Source organism: Toxotes jaculatrix, chromosome 7 (assembly GCF_017976425.1).
Source record: "Toxotes jaculatrix isolate fToxJac2 chromosome 7, fToxJac2.pri, whole genome shotgun sequence".
NCBI lineage: Eukaryota > Metazoa > Chordata > Actinopteri > Toxotidae > Toxotes > Toxotes jaculatrix.
In genome coordinates, this window is record NC_054400.1 from 29,474,338 (window position 1) to 29,494,311 (window position 19,974).

The window sequence follows — 19,974 nt, forward strand, 5'->3', positions numbered from 1 at the left end:
TTGGCCTCTGAACGTATTCCCCGGACAGAGGGCAGTGCCAGTAAACACAGACACACAGGGAGAGAGATATAAAGACACATGCAGGAATTTTATCAGCCACTCCCAGCAGCTGTCTGAGCTCATGTGGCACTTTTCACATTGGTCAGGGAATCTCTGGAATATCTTACAGCTTTAAGGAGTGTATTCAGACAGACAAGGTCCTCAATCAGACCTGCTGGAATTCAGGGAACAGAATAATTTAAGTAACAAAGTTTTCTCCTCTGGGCCTCACTGGAAACCTTGGTGTTATAGCTGTGTTGGTCTTTACTAATATATAGAGAACATGGCTCAGCCTCCTGCTTGCACATGAAGTCACGTGTATAAATTGAAAAATGCAGACACTTGGCTAAAGGTCTAACCCTAGGTGCCCAGTATGACAGTAAAAAATGAACTACAAACTGAGCATAATGACAAACTGGAATTAGAACAACACAGGCTCAGGGGATAAACCCAGGAGCAGACAAAACACAGGACTTCCACCAACTTACTCATTCAATGATTTGTCTGTCTTTCACATTAATCACATGTATCTCTTGGTGGCACGCAATGTAGGGATGAAGAGCATAACATGAAAAATTACCCATTTCATACAACAACCAACTAGGATGGGCATATTTGAAATCTTCAGGCGTCGTACACTGGTCTGAACTTGATTGCATTAGTGAAGTGTTCCTAATAAACTGACTGAGTGTGGAGCATCAGTGTCTGACTGTGCCAGCCTTTTATATGTAATATGTGCCAGCGTTTGAATGCTCTCCCTGTTCACTATCACCAGCTGTGTTGAGTTGAATACGTCACTTGGGCTGAACTCGGCTCTATGCTACTGTAAGAAGACACAATGAAGCTGATGAGCAGACCTCACTAGATCATGGGAGTAAATGATACTTCAATACCACTGATTTTTAAAAATGTAATGATGCCTAGTACATATAATGATACATTCCCCTTCTCTGTTAGAAAGGAGAGGACTCAGCTGCAACGTGATTTCATGTTCCATAATACATGAAGGTGCTGTGCTAGATTCATTATGAATGAACAATGTGTACTGACTAGATTAGACATGGCTCAGGAGTGGGAATGGATTCAGATTATGAACAAGTACAGTGGATTTGTGTTTAGCAAAGTTCAGTATGCACTGCTGCTGAGTTTCTTCTTTTGAATTAGATGGAAAGCAGACACAGGCTTACTCTCCATTCATTTATTCAGAGAGTAAAAAAAACAAACTTTTCTTCATTTTCTAAGATCAGCAGATGAAAACTCCATGAAATCTCCAACAAGCTCACAGTATGCCTGAAGCTCATACATGACACTGACGCACTTCATCTGCCACTTCAAGTGACAGTTCTACTGTTTCTGGAGCTCCCACTGCAACTGATTTCATTCACACTTTAACTAACCGCTAAACTCACCTGTCTCACCCGTTACAAGTCACCTTCTTTACTGTTAGTTCTTTAACTAACAGTTCAATTACTTTCACTTCTAGCACCTCATCTGACATTTGTGATTCTGACAGTGCTTAAATACAGCTGACACTTCACTGCTTAAAATGTGCACACTTCAACTATCTCCAGGGCTTACACTGCATTTGATAAAAAGCTTCCAGTGCTTAAACACCACATGGCAGTCCCTCTACTTCCCACATCCCTTCTATCCCTTATTTTTTAAGTGAGAGTTGGCCTGCTTTCACTGATTACACATTGGCTGACACTTCAACTCCTCTCTGTGCACTCTTGCAAGGATATATCAAACCCTTTCAGTACTTCACCTGACATGTCCTACCACCTATCTGTTTTAACTTCTGCTGTAACTCTGTAAACATCATTTCACAAGCAAAGCCTTAGCATTTGAACACATTTGGATTTATTTACTGTTTACAACTGCAAGTTTTCAGTGAGAGTGAGCAGACAAATTTTTTTCTAGTTTGTTTACGGTTTAAGGAGAAATGGCTGAGAGAGATGAATTCAAGACAAAATGTTAGACTACTAAGACTGCTGCCTCTCATGGAGTCATCAGTGTGATCGCTCAGAGACTATACCACCCTACTATATTGTCCCCCCACCCCACCCGCTGCCGCTGCCGCCGCCGCCACCACACACACACACACACAGACACACACACACACACACATAGACACACACAGCACCCAGCCTTTCCCATTAATGAGTTCCATTAATCTGAAAAGCCTGTCTCCTACTGGGCCCAACCAGCCAGACCAGAAGGAGCCTTAGGGTAGTACACACACACACACACAAAAACACACGCACACAGAAAGAGGAAGAATCAACCTTGACCAGCCACCAGAGTTGTTATTGTGTGATCATCACCCACCCTTAACATTACTCGTTAAATCTATCCAATTTTTCATCATTAACAAGGAAATTAGTACCTTTGAAATCTGTGACACTGCACTGACATACACATAAACAATATGTGCAACATGTACATACTGTACACATACTGTACACATACTGTACACACACGTTTCCCTGCTTGTCTACTGATTACATCAAGTGACCTTCTTATCTCCAGAGAACATCACACCCCCACCACATCACAGATGTCAGAGTGGACAGGATCACAGTCTCTACGGGGTCATAATCTCTACTGGGTCAGAGTCTCTGCAGGGTCAGAGTCACTGGACTTTGGTAAAAGTTCCCAGTTTCTCAAGTTACAGGCTGAGAAACAACTGGAAACAGCAGCAGCAAAATAAATATTAGTTCAGCTATGTAACCAGATTTTGTATTGGCTGTCCTGAAGCACAACAGGTGTACAGCTGACTAGACGTACCTCAGTCACTTCAGGGGGGCTTTTAAATGAAAGATACCCCCCCCCCCCCCCCCTGTTTTGACGAGACGTGTTCGCATTATGGCGGAGTTATTACGTTTTTATATGTTAGCAAATGGAACGTCACACATGTCACACGCAGAAGATTGCCACTTACTCCGACATTTTCGTTCTTGCTCGGTGAAGAGGCCGCTCTTCCTCCGCCTTTCACCGGCATTCTGCTTTCTCCTCGGGTCTCGGGTCTGAACAGGCGCTCTGTCGTCGCGGTTAAACCTTAAAGTCGTGTGGATTCGGGCGATAGTTGACTCGGTGGCTAGTTTCTGAAATGAAACATATCTCCGCCCTCGTAGCTTGTCTTCCTGCGGGCGGACAGCCCACTGGAGCCAGCAGGCAGAAAGAGGGAGGTCCGTCCGACCAGCACAACAACTGTCGGATCACACTGCCGCTGCGATAGCACGGCAGTCATGGAAACTCATATTTCCTGTTTCCTTCACTTGAACCATTGTTTTATATTTGCTGGCGGTGGCAGCACTTCAGACCATCACGTGTAAATTAGGTAAACACACCACAGCTGTAGGAATATCTGGACTGAAGTGTATCTCCACAGGCATCAGTGTTTTCTTAAAGCGGCCGAACTCTGTCCTGCTAAATCCACCATATAAACTAGTTCTGCAGTGCTTTTTGTTCTGAAGGAAACTGCATCCTTTCTGCCAGTCACACTGAGATTTATCATCCTATATCCACAAATAATGAAGCAGCTGTGGGTATAGTTTTGCTGATTTTGTGGCTCTTTATGGCTCAGATTTATGTGGCCATGAAGATGAACCCAGCTGTAGAGGGAGAGCTGAACGTAAAGTTAGACTTTATTTTCAGAACCTAATTATGTTCCAAACATTTTTTTGTCTTATTGCTTTAAAACACATTGCATACAAAAGTCTGACAACAGTTTTCCAGAATGGGAAAGAGCCTACATGTTTGAGTATGTGTGAGTGACACCAAATGCACTATAATCAAATGCAACTGTCTAGTGTATCCTCAGCATCATCAGTACTACTTACAACATCCACAATTTCTGAAGTATCTCCAAAAAGCAGTGCATTCAAAGAGTTGAATATTATGTGTACATAATTAACAGGATACATTATAAGCTCAGTGTATTTTTAGAAAGTCAAAACAGTATTTCCCTATTCATTTCATTGATTTCATTCATTCACCTCCACGCAGATACAATGTGAAAATGTTAGAGGTTACAATTCAGTACAACACAACAGTTTGCCATGAACTTGGTTGCGGATAATCAGTGGTCCCAGATCTCTGATGATTTCAGAACAGGTCAGAAACCTATATTGCCAAATCAGTACAGAAAATGACTGACAAAAAAGTCACTGTCAGATGTTTAGCAACAGTAATGGAAATGGAAACCATCATATCAAATACAGTATGATAAAAAGCATTAAATAACAAATGGGTTCAATTCAACTCATGGCCACACAGGACAGAAAAGTTATCCATAATAATATATTGAAGGAATGTGTCTAATAGATTCTTACAGTATAGTAGGAAGTAAGATTCTGTCTCGATTTCTCTTTTATGAGAAAGTGAACACAGGACGGTCTGTTCAACCTGTCACAGCCTGTTTCTATGGCCTGCATGTGTCTACTTAGTCTCTACATTGTCAGTGTTTTCCTGTTTTCTGTCCGTCACGGCAGTCAGGTATTGTGCCACCATTAACTCGGTTATGTTAACGTCTCAGCTTTGCCTCTCCCTCTTCCCTGAGTTCTCCTGTCATTTCCCCCTTCCCAGTGTTTCATGTTTGTGCCCAGTCCGTCACTCTGTGTTTGTGTGTGTATCCTGGGCGTGGCCTCCTGGTTTCCCTTGTCCGCCATTCAACCTGCAGCTGATCAGCTAATCAACTCTATATACAGTCTGCTGTATAAAACCCCAGCTCATCCATCCAGACTTTCAGATTGTTCAGTCACCAGTGCGGTACAGACACCATAGCCAAATTCTCTGCTTTTTTTCTTTTTTTTCTCACCTGAACTCAGGGTCATTACACCTGCTTATCTGTTGTCGCTGCCTGCCCTGCCCTGCCTTCAGCCCTTCTGCCTGCTTTGTTCATTCAGCCTGTTCTGCTACCTGCTCTGCTCCACCATTTCCAGCCCCTCTGCCATATCCAATTCCAAATCTTGAAGCTAATCCATCAGTTCCTTCTACAATTCAAGTTACAATAAACTGTCCTTTAACTGTTCTTTGTCTCCTGGTCTGTGTCTGCATTTGTGTCCAAATATAAACTGTTACTGAACTAAAGGCTTGGAGGAGGGGTCGGCCTGGCCAGTAGCAAGGAGCTCTGTGTCTGTAACAGTGGCTCTGAGAAAGGGTGTGGGTCATATCTAACCAGGGCTGAACGGTCAGAGTGGGGCAGACATCTGTGAGACAGAGGTAGGGATATGGGCTGAGGAATGGCGGAGAGGGTTGCAGTGGTTCTTGTCCTGTATCTGGCTCTTTAGTTTTCAAAGATTCAAAAGATTCTTCATGTGTTCTAGCAATCTTCTGAGGCTCCTCTGCTCTCTGTGTTCTCCTTCATCTGGCCATCTGGACTTGCAGACTGGTGTCCTAGATGGTGTAAATGGTCTGTCAGAGATCATCAGTACTCTTTTGATGGTCTTCTTTCATCTGCTGGATCTCGTTTCTCAGTTGCTGGATGTTGTTGAGTACAGTCAGGGTGTTTCTTTTCCTGTGGTTCTCTCTCCTCCTCTCACACTGACTCTTCTGTGTCTGCTGGGTCAGTGATATCTGGGTCTGTTGCTGAGTTGGGTCTGTTCCTGTCCACTTCTTTTATCAGCTGGTGAAACAGCTTCTCAGATAAGTTGAGACTGGCCTGGTGTCCCTGGACCAGCACAGTTCCTTTGGTTTTATAATAAGCTATGGTCAACTTTGGGTTCCCTGTGTCCAGACTCTCATTTTGACACCATGACCCTCTTTGAGGGTTTTCTGGTTGTTATTGCAGCATTTCTCCACACACACACACACATACACACACACAAATGAATGAATGAATGAATGTAGTGGTTACTAGGGCATTAACTGATGAACTGTTCACAACTGTACCGTATTTAAACAAGTAATAATAATCTGTGACATGTGGTTACATCTGCACAATATGAAATCTGAACTGCACTTACATACAGCTTTTCTAGCCTCTCTGGCCACAAGAATATTTTAATTCAGACATATAGTATTTTGTAGAGATCATTAGAATCAGAAATGTATTAGGAATGTGATGGTTACACAGTGAAATCAGCCTTCTACCTTTGTCAACTCATATAAACATATAGTATATACTGTGTGTTCAGTACAATGGCCATCATCAATGCCCTTAATTTGTCTGGGTGCAATCACACTTATTCTCAGAGTTGAACTTATGATCCGATCACCTGAGATGCATGTTAATTACAGGTGTGAAAAGCTCTTTTTTTTTACCTTTTTTAACTGCTTTTTTACTCACAATAAGCTGGTGTTTTGCCTTAATTGGACACATGTCTAATTGTTTTTACTCATGCATAAGTATTATGAATGGAAGAACAACCAAACCAACATATTAATTAAAAAAATCTGCAAACATATCTATCCCTTAAATATCGGACAATTGATCCGTTTATGAAAGATCATTGTCACAATTTTTATTCTGAACTGTCTTTCCCTCTTGGTTAAATATTTTAATGCCATGTTAAAGCTTTGTTTTAATACCTTTAAATTGTCTTCAACAATGATTAGGTCATGAAACAAATGACAGTAGTTGTTCAATGAGAATGTGAATATGTAGTTAGACTACTAAATTAAGTGTGGCTAAGTAATGATTCTGTCTGCATATCCATTGTCTTCTGACCTTGAATTTCCATGCCAAATGTCATAGAAAACTCACCCAGCATGGGCTGTGATTTGGCCCTTGCTGTGTCTCTGTTATTTGCTACTTTTGGGGAAAAATTTCAGACTAAAGACCAGTTACTTGGGGACGGCTTGTCCAGTTGGGGACAAAAGTTGTGTCCAAAATTGGAAAAAAAAAAAGCAGATTTTTGGGTCATTGGTTATGGTTAGGGTTAGGGTAAGTCTCCAGGATATTAATACGAGCCAATGTGTGGGTGTGTGTCTTTCTTTTAGCATCAGAGAGTCTAAAGACAGTGCCAGGAGCTGAGAGCCACCAGTCAGACTACAGTCACAGGGAAGCAGCAACATCTAGAGGCTACAGAGGGAAACACACCAAACAGTAAGATGAAATAAAGTAGAGTGAATGGAAGTACCATTGTTCAGTTACATGTTTCCAATATTATTATTTTAAGACTAAAGATTGCAGTAACGCTTTTGAGTGTCTGGTTTAAAGTTTCTAATGATCAAGAGAGTTATGTGGTTGTGCATTTTAAATTCATTAATGAATGAAGATAATATACACCAAAATACTGTGGGACTGAAAAACCCCAGAAAGGAGAGAGGGCATCAGCAACGTTCTCTTAAACACAGAGATATTACACATCTTTACTCTGAACATTTTATCTTATACTTTTGTAAGTGCTGAAAGTTGGAACGAACATTTTTTTCAAAACTATGCATGTATTTACTTGATTTATACACACACACAGACACACAGACACACACACACACACAATCATGTAGAGGAGGACCTCTCTTGCAGCTTTGGTATACAGTGCATTCAGAAAGTTTTCAGACCCCCTCCCTTTTTCGTATTCTGGGATGTATGACAAAGCAAAAACAGAATTTTAGAAATTCATTTAAAAATGTGTCCTTGCACTCCTGGATTAGGGGATTTTCTGTCATTCTTCTCTGGTCACTCATGTCTCAGCTCAGTCTGAAAAGTGTCACGACTTGGGAGGCAAGGACTAGGACCCAAATGCATGACCCCTCAGACGTAGTCAAAAATAATAATTTTAATTCTAACAAAGTAGCAAACAAAGATCAACCATAAAGGGGAAAAAGGCACTAAAACAAAAGTTACAAAACGTGAACACAAAATCACTTTTACGAGGAGAACGACTAAGCAATGAACAAAACCTAACAAGAAACAAAGTAACAAATTAATACAGAACCTGACCTGGGACACGATGACTGGGACACGACAAAGGCATGAGACAGAACATGAGACAAAAATCATGGGACATGGCATGAGACAAAAACGAACTGACACCAGACAAGGGGAAACGCAGACTATATATACACAACAGGTAAGGGGAAACAGGTGGAAACAATTAGGGCAGGGAAAACAATTACAAAAGCGGGAAACAAGACAAAGACAGGAAGTAAGACAAGACCAGATACACAAGGGCAGTGAATTCAAAATAAAACAGGAACTACTAACAAACTAAACAACCTAGACAAGAGTCCAAAAAGGGGTTCAAAACATAAAAGTTTTCAGAAAACATCCCCCTAAGGGGCTAGTCATGACAAAAAGTAGTACATACAAAAAAATTGTTCTGTCTCATGTTATATCTGGAAGTTTCAGCACTGGACAATTACAACCTCTTACTCCTTCCTGATGTTTTCACTCACAAAGAAACCATTTACCACAACCAACACTATTCCCAAGCAGAATAACTTAGCACAATGGGCATAACCAAGGCTAAAATGGAGCTGTTGATGCTCCGAAACTAATACAACCATAGAAGGTTGTAGCCAAGGCGGGCAGTGAGTGTGACTGTGACTAGGAAATTGGTAACAGTTCTGGTAGAGCTTCTGATCTCACAGTATAATCAGGATTTTAACGAGATAGCATCTGAAGAAAAGGCCGAGATTGAAGACAAAAGGTTTTCAGAGATAGCCACTGAGGCTGTCCAACAAGAAGGACATTACAATATGAAGTTATCTTTCAGGAGAACATACGTGTTGTTATGTATGCTCTCCTGAAAAATAACTTCACATTGTAATGTCCTTCTTGTCAGACAGAGCACAGAGCCTAAAGCAGCAGCTGTATAAGCAGGAATATTTTGTGTTCCTCAGTGACAATGAGAATATTTTTTTTGTCATTTTGTCATAAGCTCAACCTTTGATCCAATTGGCTGTCTTGCTCCTCTCCTTCTCCCACAAAAACTGAGTTCTGCCAAAGAGGTTTTGAATGGGATGAACTATATAGGATCAGTAGATGGAATGGGTAAACAGTATAGAAAGGCTTAAAAGCTTCAGTGTTGCACATTGTATGAAACCAGAGAGTTGTGAAACACCAAAATGTACACACACAGCTGCATTGGAAATGACCACATTAGGTGTAGGTTAGCCAACAGAGCTTCACTGATTTCTGAAATCACTGATCTATCTCAGAGTATAGCTACAAGATGATCCAGAAGCCAGAAAAACAGCTGTATTAAAAACAGTGAGGAACAGTGAAACTCCCACAGAAATCTTGTTTCATTCTTTTCACATTGGATGAGGGTGCTGAAGAATGCTTTGCTGGTGATCATCAAAAGGTAAAAAGAGCTTTCCTTACATCACTACTGGCTCATGCATCCAAAAGGTGAGCACTGAACTTGATGGACAGTTCCTCACAATGTAGGGTCAGTCAGGCAAACAGCGACACTTATTCTTTCTGTTGCTAAGTACAGTTCAGAATTTATTTAATTTTGTAATTAAGTTTCATGTTTTGTACCACTGTTTAAAACTTTGAGAGATTTCAGAATGAATGTCCTATCCACACTTTGACATTTAGTGGTCTGTGATAAATAACAGTATGCTTCCTCTGGTACACCTACACAACATTAGGATGTTATTGTGCAGGATGTGACAGTGTAACCTGGAATCTCTGCAGCAGCTGAGTCGCCTGTATAATCTGCATTTGGGTGTCTCCCTCCATACAAATCAGAGTGGTAGCTTATCCACTGAGTATCACACCATGCTGTGTGTCACAGACACACAGTGTCATGCAAATCAGGCATTGAACAACGTTTTGTAGTGCCATAAGGTTGAAAATTAAATTTGAGAATTGAGAGAAGGCTGTTGAGGTGTTACTGTGTGACATTTCCATATGAGATGCTTTGTAAATACAGCCTTTCAAATCCACAGAGTCACTCTAGTGAAGAATCCAAAACAATCCCAGGGTCAGTGGTGTAAAAAGTCTACCTGGATTCCCCTCGATAGTTTCACTACCATGGTTTCACATATGGCCTGCCCAATTCTCACTACCCATCCTGCTGCCTTCAAGTCTCCTTCTGCCATTTCCAGTAAATCAATCAATCAATCAATCCAGAACCTGGTGGGTTTTTCAGTGTTCTCTAGTGTTTAGCCAGTTACTGCCCACTTTAGCTACCGATGCCTTGGATTTAGCTACAGAAGTATACGGCAGTATGGAAAAACATACTTCTGCTTTCACTGATGAACTTTACAAAATGTATTTGACCATCCAGTGCAAGGAAAGGGAATTTCCCAGAAGCTATTCTCTTTCTGACAGGGCTCCAGGAGAATGGCTGAGTTTTCTGTGGAGTTTTGTACTGTAGCACGGGATTCAGACTGGAACAATCCAGCGCTTCAGGGGGCCTTCCTGCATAGCTTGAGCGAGCAGGTCATACACAAATTAGCTGTTAAGGATGAATCAGATTCTATTCACTCTCAAATCTCTCTCACCATTAAAATAGATAATCATCATCTTTCCTCACGCTCCTCTTCCACTCCCTGTGTTGCTGCTGGATCATTCGCGCCACAGAGTTCCAGTCCCCAAGGCTCTGTGGAAGAGCCAAAGCAATTGGGATAGGCTCAGCTTTTGCCTGCAGAGCACCAGCAGTGACTCCAGACAGGTGAGTGCATCTACTGTGGACCGTTGGATCATTTTCTGAGGTCATGCCCCCTTGAGCCAAAAGAAGGCCTGAGGAATGTTTACCATCTGTGAGAATAAAGGAAGGGGACAAGTGGAAGACTGCTTTCAACACCCCCCAGTTGACTTGCAGCTCAACTCACCAAGCTTACCTAAACCTCTTCCCGCTTTTCCTGGACTCCTGAAGCTAACCATGCATTTGCCACCTGTTCACCTCAGGCCCTGTGCAACCGGCTCTTTACCGTTGTAAGGCTACTTGACAATTCCTGTCTACATGTGTTTCATGGAAGAAGGCCTACAACCAGGTCCCTCTGGGCATCTTGTGATTACCCTTGTGTGCAAATATGGGGTTCTGAGGGGTTTTTGTATTTATAATTTTTAGGTGTATCTATTGATATTACCTGTTCTTGTTGGCTTTACCAGGCCCTCAGTACCCAACTTCATTCTCTCATTCAAAAGCATCAACTTCTCTCATTAACTAATATAAATACTAAATCAATTATTTTTTTCCACAAGTCATCATGGTATCATTAGCTAAATTCCTCCATATGATCTGTGTTCTGGTGGTCCATCTGAAAATAGTTCCCTAATCTGTCAGGTTGCTGGTATAGGTTGTCCATGGGTTCTCAGTCAGACCCAACTCTCACTCATCCCCAGCTCCACCCTCTTATCCAAATATGGTCACTTCTGGCTCCAAAAAACCAAGTTGGCAACTGTCAAATGCCAAACTTGAGACTTTAAAACAGCAGTTCACAAACCGATAGGTGATGTCACAGTAGGTTACCATTTACCCAACCCACACTGACTCAGGTGACATCACTTGAGGGCATTCATCAGACTTCAAACAGCTCACTCTGTAGAAACTAAAGACTTTTTTTTAACGCTACACATTTTTAACGCTACACATGCTACATATTCCTACTGTAGACAAAAATGTAGGTAAGTAGTTTCTTTTTTGTGTGTTTGTATAAACAGGAGGAGCAAGGTGGATAAATGAAGACAGGAAAGAGAGGAGAAAGACGAGAAGGAGGGGGAGAAAGAGGACGATCAATGTTTGCAGGAAGGTGAAACCTCTGAATGTGTAGTCCAGCACACTGATACAGCACAGGCCTGTATTGACTCAGTCCTGTCTCCTCACCAAACTGACATGTTGTAAGGTTACAGTGGTGCTGACAGGGAGCACACTGCATTGATCCTGCTGCACAACATTCAACCCTTAAGGTATCGGAGGTGCCTGTATACTAACACACCTTTATACACCCATACAACCAAGTGTGGATACAAGTGTTAACTATCTGTGTGATAATGTTCATCACATCACATTTTCATCATCATTGGGCACATAATATATGAATGTATGAAAGTTTAAACCTAATTCATTTTCTTTTCAAATGCATAATTACTGCCAATATTAACGTCAACTGAATTGGAAAATAATATTCTATGTATTCCCATGATAATAATGAAATTGAATTTTCAGATTTGTAGATAATGTGCACCTTAAAGGGCAGCTTCACAATTTTTCAAGTCTGTCATAAATCAACAATCAGGCCAACATGAAGATTGAAACAGTTTTTGCTTGGTGCAATCTAATCCTTCCTCCTGAAGTGCATTAGAGGTCACTCCCTAATGCACTTCATTGTAAGAGATGGGGGACAAAACCCTTGTTCTGAGCATCAGCAGTCAGATATATTCAGTGAGTATCTCCTTTTACAGTATGAAATTTCCTATTTGGTGAACACTTTTTAAAGCTTTTACAACTTAATTCTAAGTAAATGTAGCTGTCCCGGGGTTTCTTTGCTTAGCTTCATTTTAGTGGCATGACTGTCAAGGTATGAAACCTGACCAACAAGAACCATTCCATTAGCACTTTAAAACTTTGCCATGAAACAATTGGTTCCTACGCAGCTATGATTGGGCTAGAATAAAAAATGCCAGGCGTGTTGAACATGAAGATTTGGGGCTTTGCTAATAGCTTTCAGGGCTGAAGTTCACAAGCCCGCTCCTTGTGCCCCACATTTTCTAGAGATCTTGAACTACAACTAACTTTTTGCATTAAACATAAGTCTTCCTGATACTGCCATTTTTACTTTTAATTATACAAGTCCAACGGAGGTAGCAGCATTCAGTGAGACAGCTTCTATTTTCTCTATTTCCTGAAGTCAGTGAGGCCACATTGATCAAAGGTCTCTATCTCTAACTCCTGTCTTACACAGTCAGTTAACAGGGAGGTTGACAATATGTACAATTCACAAATGAATTCACAAATAAAAGAAATTATTAAAAACGTGAAAAAGAAAGTGAAACAAAAAGAGAGACAAAAAGTGTAGAAGAAATGTTAACTCTTGAATCACACTTTCCCTTTTAATTTCCAGTTCAGCTGCTCAATGGTTAATTCCACTCACCTGCATTGTATTAGGGTGGAGGCAGAAATCTTATCTCATAAAACCCAATCAGCTCTCTCTACTATAGGAAAATGAGAACAAGTGTTTTTTTGTAATTTGGATATGAACCTATTGCCACAGAAACAGGATATTGGAAATCAAAGCAGGAAAATGGGATAGTGAGTATGATAGAGATCACAAATGTTCAGTGTAATAGTACTGCAAGTAAAACGTGCAAAAAACAACTTAAAGCTGCAGTTTTATAATGTTACATGTAAATGTGACTTATGTGGCATAGTGTTTAATATACTAAAAGTAAACTGACCTTCCTAATAAAGCAGGTCAGCAAAATCACCTGCTGTGAAGTTTTTTTTTCTGCTGACCTACAGTAGTGTGTAGTAGTGTAGTATATCCTTGGCATGAGAAGCAGTTGAGTCTGTTGGTGGAATACCTGGTGATGACAGGGAGTCACATACACACATAGAGTGTGAGGCTGCCGGGGGTGCAGATAGTGTGTGTTTAAGCCATCCAAGTGCCTGAGCACATACACCTCTGAGCTGTACCACTCCCTACAAGGAAACACCAAGGTCAGCAAACTTTCTGTCTTGATGCTGCACAAACGCACAGGCTTGTATTTCTATCTTTGTGAGGACATCAATATAATATCCATTCCCTAGCCCCTTGCCCTGGCCTTAACTATCACAACATATAACCCTCACTCTAATCCTTACCAAAACCTGATTCTAACCTGAACCCTAAAACAAATCCCAACCTTCAAACAGCTGTTTGAAGATGTGTCAGGAAGTGAGTGGCCAAAATGTCCTCACTTTCCCAAAATGTCACTCCAGTGGTTTAAAACTCAAACTGGTCCTCACAAAGATAGTACAAGTACACACATACAGGCATATTGGGACAAAAACAGATTTACACCCATAAAGGAGCTACATCTACACATTCACGGTTATATCAGGGGAACAGTAAATCAATCGATCATCAAATCAAACACAACATCATGAAACAGGACCCATGCTTTGTTTGACACTGTTACCTTGGGTTATTGCTACCAGTGATGGGAACAGGATTCACAGGCTTATTAAAACAGGCTGATTAATCTAATTGGTTTCACTCCTGATCTTTCGAAAATCAGGGACCAGACTGTGTCAACAAGAATAGTCAGTTATATAAAGATAACTGTGTAACTATTATAGTAGGACTGCAGAGCATAAACTCCTCATTACGAAGATGAATGAACATCTGAGAGTTCAGTGGTGTTAAAACCATAAACACTGGTGTACAGAGATGTGGAAAACTCTCTCTCCCCCCATCCACAGGGCACAAAGGGTCACTGAATGGTTTGATGTGTATGAACATGATGTGAATCATATGCTGTGGCCTTGATTGTGGAAGGCGCTATATAAATAAAATTGAATTGAATGGAATGATCGAATATTAGATTGACATTCTGAGTAGTTCCATGTTAAGAATATTACACAGCAGCCAGCCAGACATCTAATTAAGTAGCACTGGACGATACCAAGGATATAGTAGGTTGTGATTAGTCTGACATTAAACAATATAAGCAAATAAACACAAGCAGTTTGTATTTTGAATGTATTTATTTACCCCTTTTTTTTTTTTGAATTATTGAAGCTGCACTGGAAATATCCATTCAGAGGAAATGTTTTAGTGCAGGCAGAGGACAAGTTTAGCTAACAGGCAATGAAAATGTGGCTAAGCAAACTTTCATCTACAACAGCTGTAGATGCAGCATAAGCTGTTTAATAGACTGGCTTTGTAATGTTGCTGTGCCAGTGCATCACAAATAAAGAAACCGTCAGAAGACTGAATGATGAATAAAGATTGTTTTTCTGCCTTTTCATCTTTACTAGCTGACACTAGCTGGATAGACAAAATCAATTAAGCCTATCACTGTGCTGTTCAAAGCTTACCAGCTGACTTAAACATCAATATGACAACTTTGACCGTTCAATTAGTTTTTTATTGCGTGACATTTGCTTTGAATGGATCTTCAAGTGCTGAAAAATGTACACAAATTTCGGCAAACTGAGAATATTCTATTTCCTTAATTGGAGAACAAAAGTGGCAGAGCGTCCTTCTGATATGCTCCAGCAGCACTTCACCTATGGGAGAAAAACCAATACAATATGATAACAGTAAACATTTTGGTGATATGTGAAATATAAACATTGTAACAAGTCCTCCAACCTAAAGACCATAGTGGTCATTTGTCATCTGATATGACCCACAGAGCGGCTCATGAATTAGTGCCCCTACTGCAGCAGGAGAATCATAACAGATCTGTGTCAGTCTGTAACCTTCCTGAAACAAACAGAAATGAAACAAACAGAAATGTCAGATTTCACTCAGACTTTCCACGTGGCTTTCTATCATTTCAGCATGACTGGAGCTTGTTTAATGATCTCATATCGAGTCTTCTTCTTCTGCAGTGGTTTAATGGCACAGACTGGAGAATTAGCTCCACCAGTTGTTGATCTCCATGAATCACCTCCTAATAACTGCTTCAATGTATAACGGAATGAAAGAATGATGAAGTAAAAACAAAATGGCAAATCCGTCTGATTATCGGGCTAACTTGTACACCACTGATCTACCATGCACCGACCGAACTGAGAGCAACTTAACACTGATTAACTGAAAACCCCATTAATAAAGTTAACTGGATAAACAAGTCAAATCTGCTGCAGCAGCACGGAATCAAAGCACACATTCCTGTTCTGTCTTTGCCTCTCACAGCTGTATACATAAGCTTACAGGCCCAAGCCCAAAAGAATGCACAATCATGCTTCATCTGGATTTCATGGATCACGGTAACACACACACACACACACACAGACACACACAAAACACACTTTGTGTCAGACCACACCATTACATTCCACCTTTATCTTCAATGTGTGTGTGTCTGTGAGTGAGTGAGTGAGTGAGTGAGTGAGAGAGAGTTTTCATTTTACAGGATGGAAAATATTTATAATAGCTGAGTTGGTGTGGATGTGGATGTAGGGGAGTCACATGGTGCATAGACTCACAGTAGCTTCATTAATGACACTTCGGAAAATAAGAAGAGGATTTTTTTTTTAAAGTAGCATCTACAGAGAGAATGAAGATCAAAGAAGATTCCAGAAAGGGAGGACAATGTGTCTGAGAGAAAAAACAAAAAGAGTAAGAGCGCCCAGAGAAACATAGTCACATAACTTGTTAGTGTATGTGATCAGACAGCCAACTCAGCCATAAATAAAGCTAGGCTGAGGCTAACCAGGACTAACAAAAGGCACAGTATCACAAGTATGGCACAGAATAATGGAAACAGAACAGAAGAAAAATGGTGCATGGCGCACATAACAAGGTTTACATTGTGGACAGATGAATTTATGATAACAAAACTGAATGGTAAAGAAAATGACAGCTTATACAAAGCACAGGGTGCACTACTTTGTCAGGGTGTTGTTGATGGGCAACAACACCCTGACAAAGGGCACTATAGTGAATTTTTCCTTCATTCACCTGTCATCGGTGCATGTTGTAGCAGAAGCCAAAAACACCAATAGGCACCAATGGTCAAGAAAGCCCTCTCACTTAAGAAGTTGTTCAGGCTGGTAAAAGAAAGAGAGAGCTACAGGTCATGGCAAAGAAGGAAGATATTTGAGCTACCTTGCTTTGTTGGCTTTTAATGTGTGCCAGATTTGGAGATGGATGGATGGATGGATTGATGGAGCACTTTTACTGTGATGTTATATTTAGGATCATAATTTTTTTTCTTTGTATTTTAAATCATCTGAATCACAAAGGTGATGTTTTGCTCAAATGTCCACTAAAATGAAACACCAACCACCAAGATAAACCAGTCCCTTGAAGGACTGAGTGGCAGTTTATGCAGCAGATCCACTGTTGGGGACAGGGAGCTGATTCACTGCTGAGTTGATGGATAGACAAGTAGAGGGGCACACCACATTCCACATTACAGTACCATCAGGCTGGAACATCAGACTCTGTGATGTCATGACAATAAAGCGGTTGTATGAACTGAGACTTGATGCAGCAGACACACCCTTCACAGTCCTGTAGAAGTAGCGGTCAACAAATCTCAGTTGGGACCTGCTCTCTACATTCTCCCAACTTCATGAGGAGGTTTTTGACATTTAGACTATCTGCAGAAAGAGAAATTCAAACTCACTTTACAGTGTAAATTACTAGAGGTACCTTTCACCTCCCCTTGGAGACATTCAAAAAGACATGCAGATTTGACCAGAGCTGTAGGGTCCAGCTTCTGCCTGCCTCACTGGCTGCTATTCTCATCTTGCTGTGACTGTAGTAGTGGATTATTAGTGTGGTAGTAGTGGCAGTGCTGGTGTTCCTTTTTGTCTGGGATTTCTTCTTATCTTATATACAGAGGCTCTGCAGTTTCTGTGATGTGGAGTTTCAACTGGATTTTCAAAATGCAGTGAACATTGTGTTGTGGGCTTTTCTTAAAGGTTCAACCTTGCATTTAGCAGCCACTGCTGATTGCTCTGTGGCAACACTGCATACTATGTACATGTTTTAATTGTGTTTTCAGTACATAATGTATTCGTACAGGAACAATGCCAAACAAAGTGTTTCATTTTCTGAGTAGGTGCTTTTTGACCAGAACAAAGTGACCTAAAAAACACATAACAGCAGGCAGCGTTACAATATGGATCACTGCAGTCTGTGAGGTAGCTTTTATATACTTATTTAATTATTTACTTATTTGAAATGGACCAGGTTTCCACATCTTTATTGCGCTGGTTGTGCTACTTTTCAGTATGTGTCAAATGCATCAAAAATGCTGCAGTATGCTTCAGGTGGCTTTACAGTTTTCTTTTATCCCACTCTATATTTGTATGCAGTAATTCAAAATACTCAAACAGAAATGGAAATAAGACCAGCAATGCAATGCAAAACTATACATTTTAACTGTACATTTGTATATAGATTAGCTTCAGATACAGCAATACAGCAGGGCTGGTCAACATTGTCTTCTGCATTTGGCCACAAGGCCTCATCAACATCATGCCTTCTGCCCTTGCTTCAGTCCACTTAGGAAAGAATCTTTTTGCAGCCTGATCCATCCTGACAGTCTTCTGCTGACATGTCCAGACATCCAACATTCATTGTGTCCCAGAGATTGATCAGATCATAACCTTTCTACTACCATGAGGTGAAGAATTCCTCTATGGGGTTGAAAAGGGAGAGTAAGATTGAAGGAAATGTGACACCATCAAGGAATGGGCTGCAAACCAGTCTGTGACTGGAAGAGAACAATGATACTCTACATTGTCCCATACTGTCACAAAATGCTCTGGATTTCACCTCATCTGCCCTCTTTCCTCACCTGAAGTCCTTCACAGAGGTCATCAGGGAATGAAAACAGGCTTTAGTGTTGTATTTTCCACTTAGGAGACTCTCTTTGTTAATTTTCTTTTTAGATGTGAACGTGGCAAATATCAGTCTCATTTGCAGTCATTTTGTGTTATGTTTAACTTTTTGAGTGTAAATTTAACAGTTACAACAGTACATACAGATGCAAAATGCCTGAGTCTGAGTGAGAGAACAGTTCATGAATTTTGAAAGGCGTTGTCACTGAATGCATTTTGTGTCACAGCAATGAAAAGTGAGCCACAATCTAGTCCAGACTGTGTGAAGAGTTCTGAAAAAGTGAATGTTCTTCAAAGCAGCACACCCTGTTAAGTACTGTACTGGTTTATCGCTGTCATGAAAGCTTTTACTCTTTTGAGTGTTACCTGTGTAGAGATTATATAATATCATCATATGAGCATGACTGCTAAAAGACAGATGATGTAAATATAGCATTATCATCCAGAGCAAGAGGAACCCAATAATAACTTCTCTGATGGCATGTTTCTTCATGTTGTGCTCTTTGAGTGTTAGTTGACTTCTTTCCAAATATTGTTGGCTACAGGAAAAGAAAGTTTTCAATAAATTGAATGTATTGAAAGTTCATCCAAGTCATTTTTGTGGCCATTCAAAATTTGGAAATACTAGGGATGCATTTTTTTTGTTTGTTTTGTTGATTGAACAGAATTGTCACTGACTAGGAAAGTCACACCATCCTCCACCACCTTCACTCACTTTATTTATGACTTATTCCCACATGAAGGTGGTGAGTATGACATCTCACTGCTGGTAGTAGTGGCAGTGACTGCTTCCACTGCATTATGGTTGGACTCATTTTAATCTCAATAAATCCCTGCGAGTCTCCTTTACCATCACCCATATACATGCTTGGTCGAGGAATCGAACCGGCGACTGGCAATCTCTGGACGGTCCAAAGCGCACTCTTAACTTGTTGCACCACAGCCGCCCCCATATCAGAGACAGGTCGCAAAGTCAGTGTCCCAAGAAGATGGCACCCCAAGAAGACCATTTCCTCATCCTGTCAGCACTTAGGAACCGTAGGCAGTCTTCTACAGATTTGCAGTCAAGGTTTACAGGATGATATGCCCATAACCACGCTGGCTGACTTGTGACAAATTCTGTTTGAAGAATGGGATGCCATCCCACAGCATGTAGCATGAGGAGGAGGTGCCAGGCTATTGTGGCTGTTTATGGTTCTTCCACATGCTACTGAGGCTCCTGTTTGTTCAATGAATAAATTGTTCAGTTGCCAATATGTCGTGTTTCTTCAGACTTCAATCATCCAATCCACCAAACAACACAGAACAAGAGTCAACAGCAAAAAAAAAAAAAAATTGGCATTGGCAGAGAAGATTTGCCAAATCTTTCATGGGCGCAACCCACATACTCAGCTCCGCTGCTCATTCCACAAATGCATGTTCCTTACAAATGTGGCACCATTTAAAAGGGAAATAATCAGGCTTTCCAATGGTATAAGATTTATTGCCAAGAAGCATTGTTACAGTAAAGAAATGATCTACCAAA

General features: G+C 40.8%; 1 protein-coding gene across 4 annotated transcripts in view; it reads right to left on the reverse strand.

Annotated features, from left to right (window-relative positions):
* LOC121184155 (tight junction protein ZO-2-like) overlaps positions 1-3,197 on the reverse strand; it is a 63,094-nt gene extending 59,897 nt beyond the window's left edge. For 3 of the 4 annotated variants that reach the window (XM_041041616.1, XM_041041615.1, XM_041041613.1), the window contains exon 1: positions 2,981-3,197. In XM_041041616.1, the coding sequence (XP_040897550.1) occupies positions 2,981-3,040 (60 nt within the window). In that variant the 5' untranslated portion in view covers positions 3,041-3,197. The remainder of the gene's footprint in view (positions 1-2,980) is intronic. The other variant, XM_041041617.1, reaches the window with a different exon arrangement.
* Between the last annotated feature and the right edge of the window lie 16,777 nt (positions 3,198-19,974).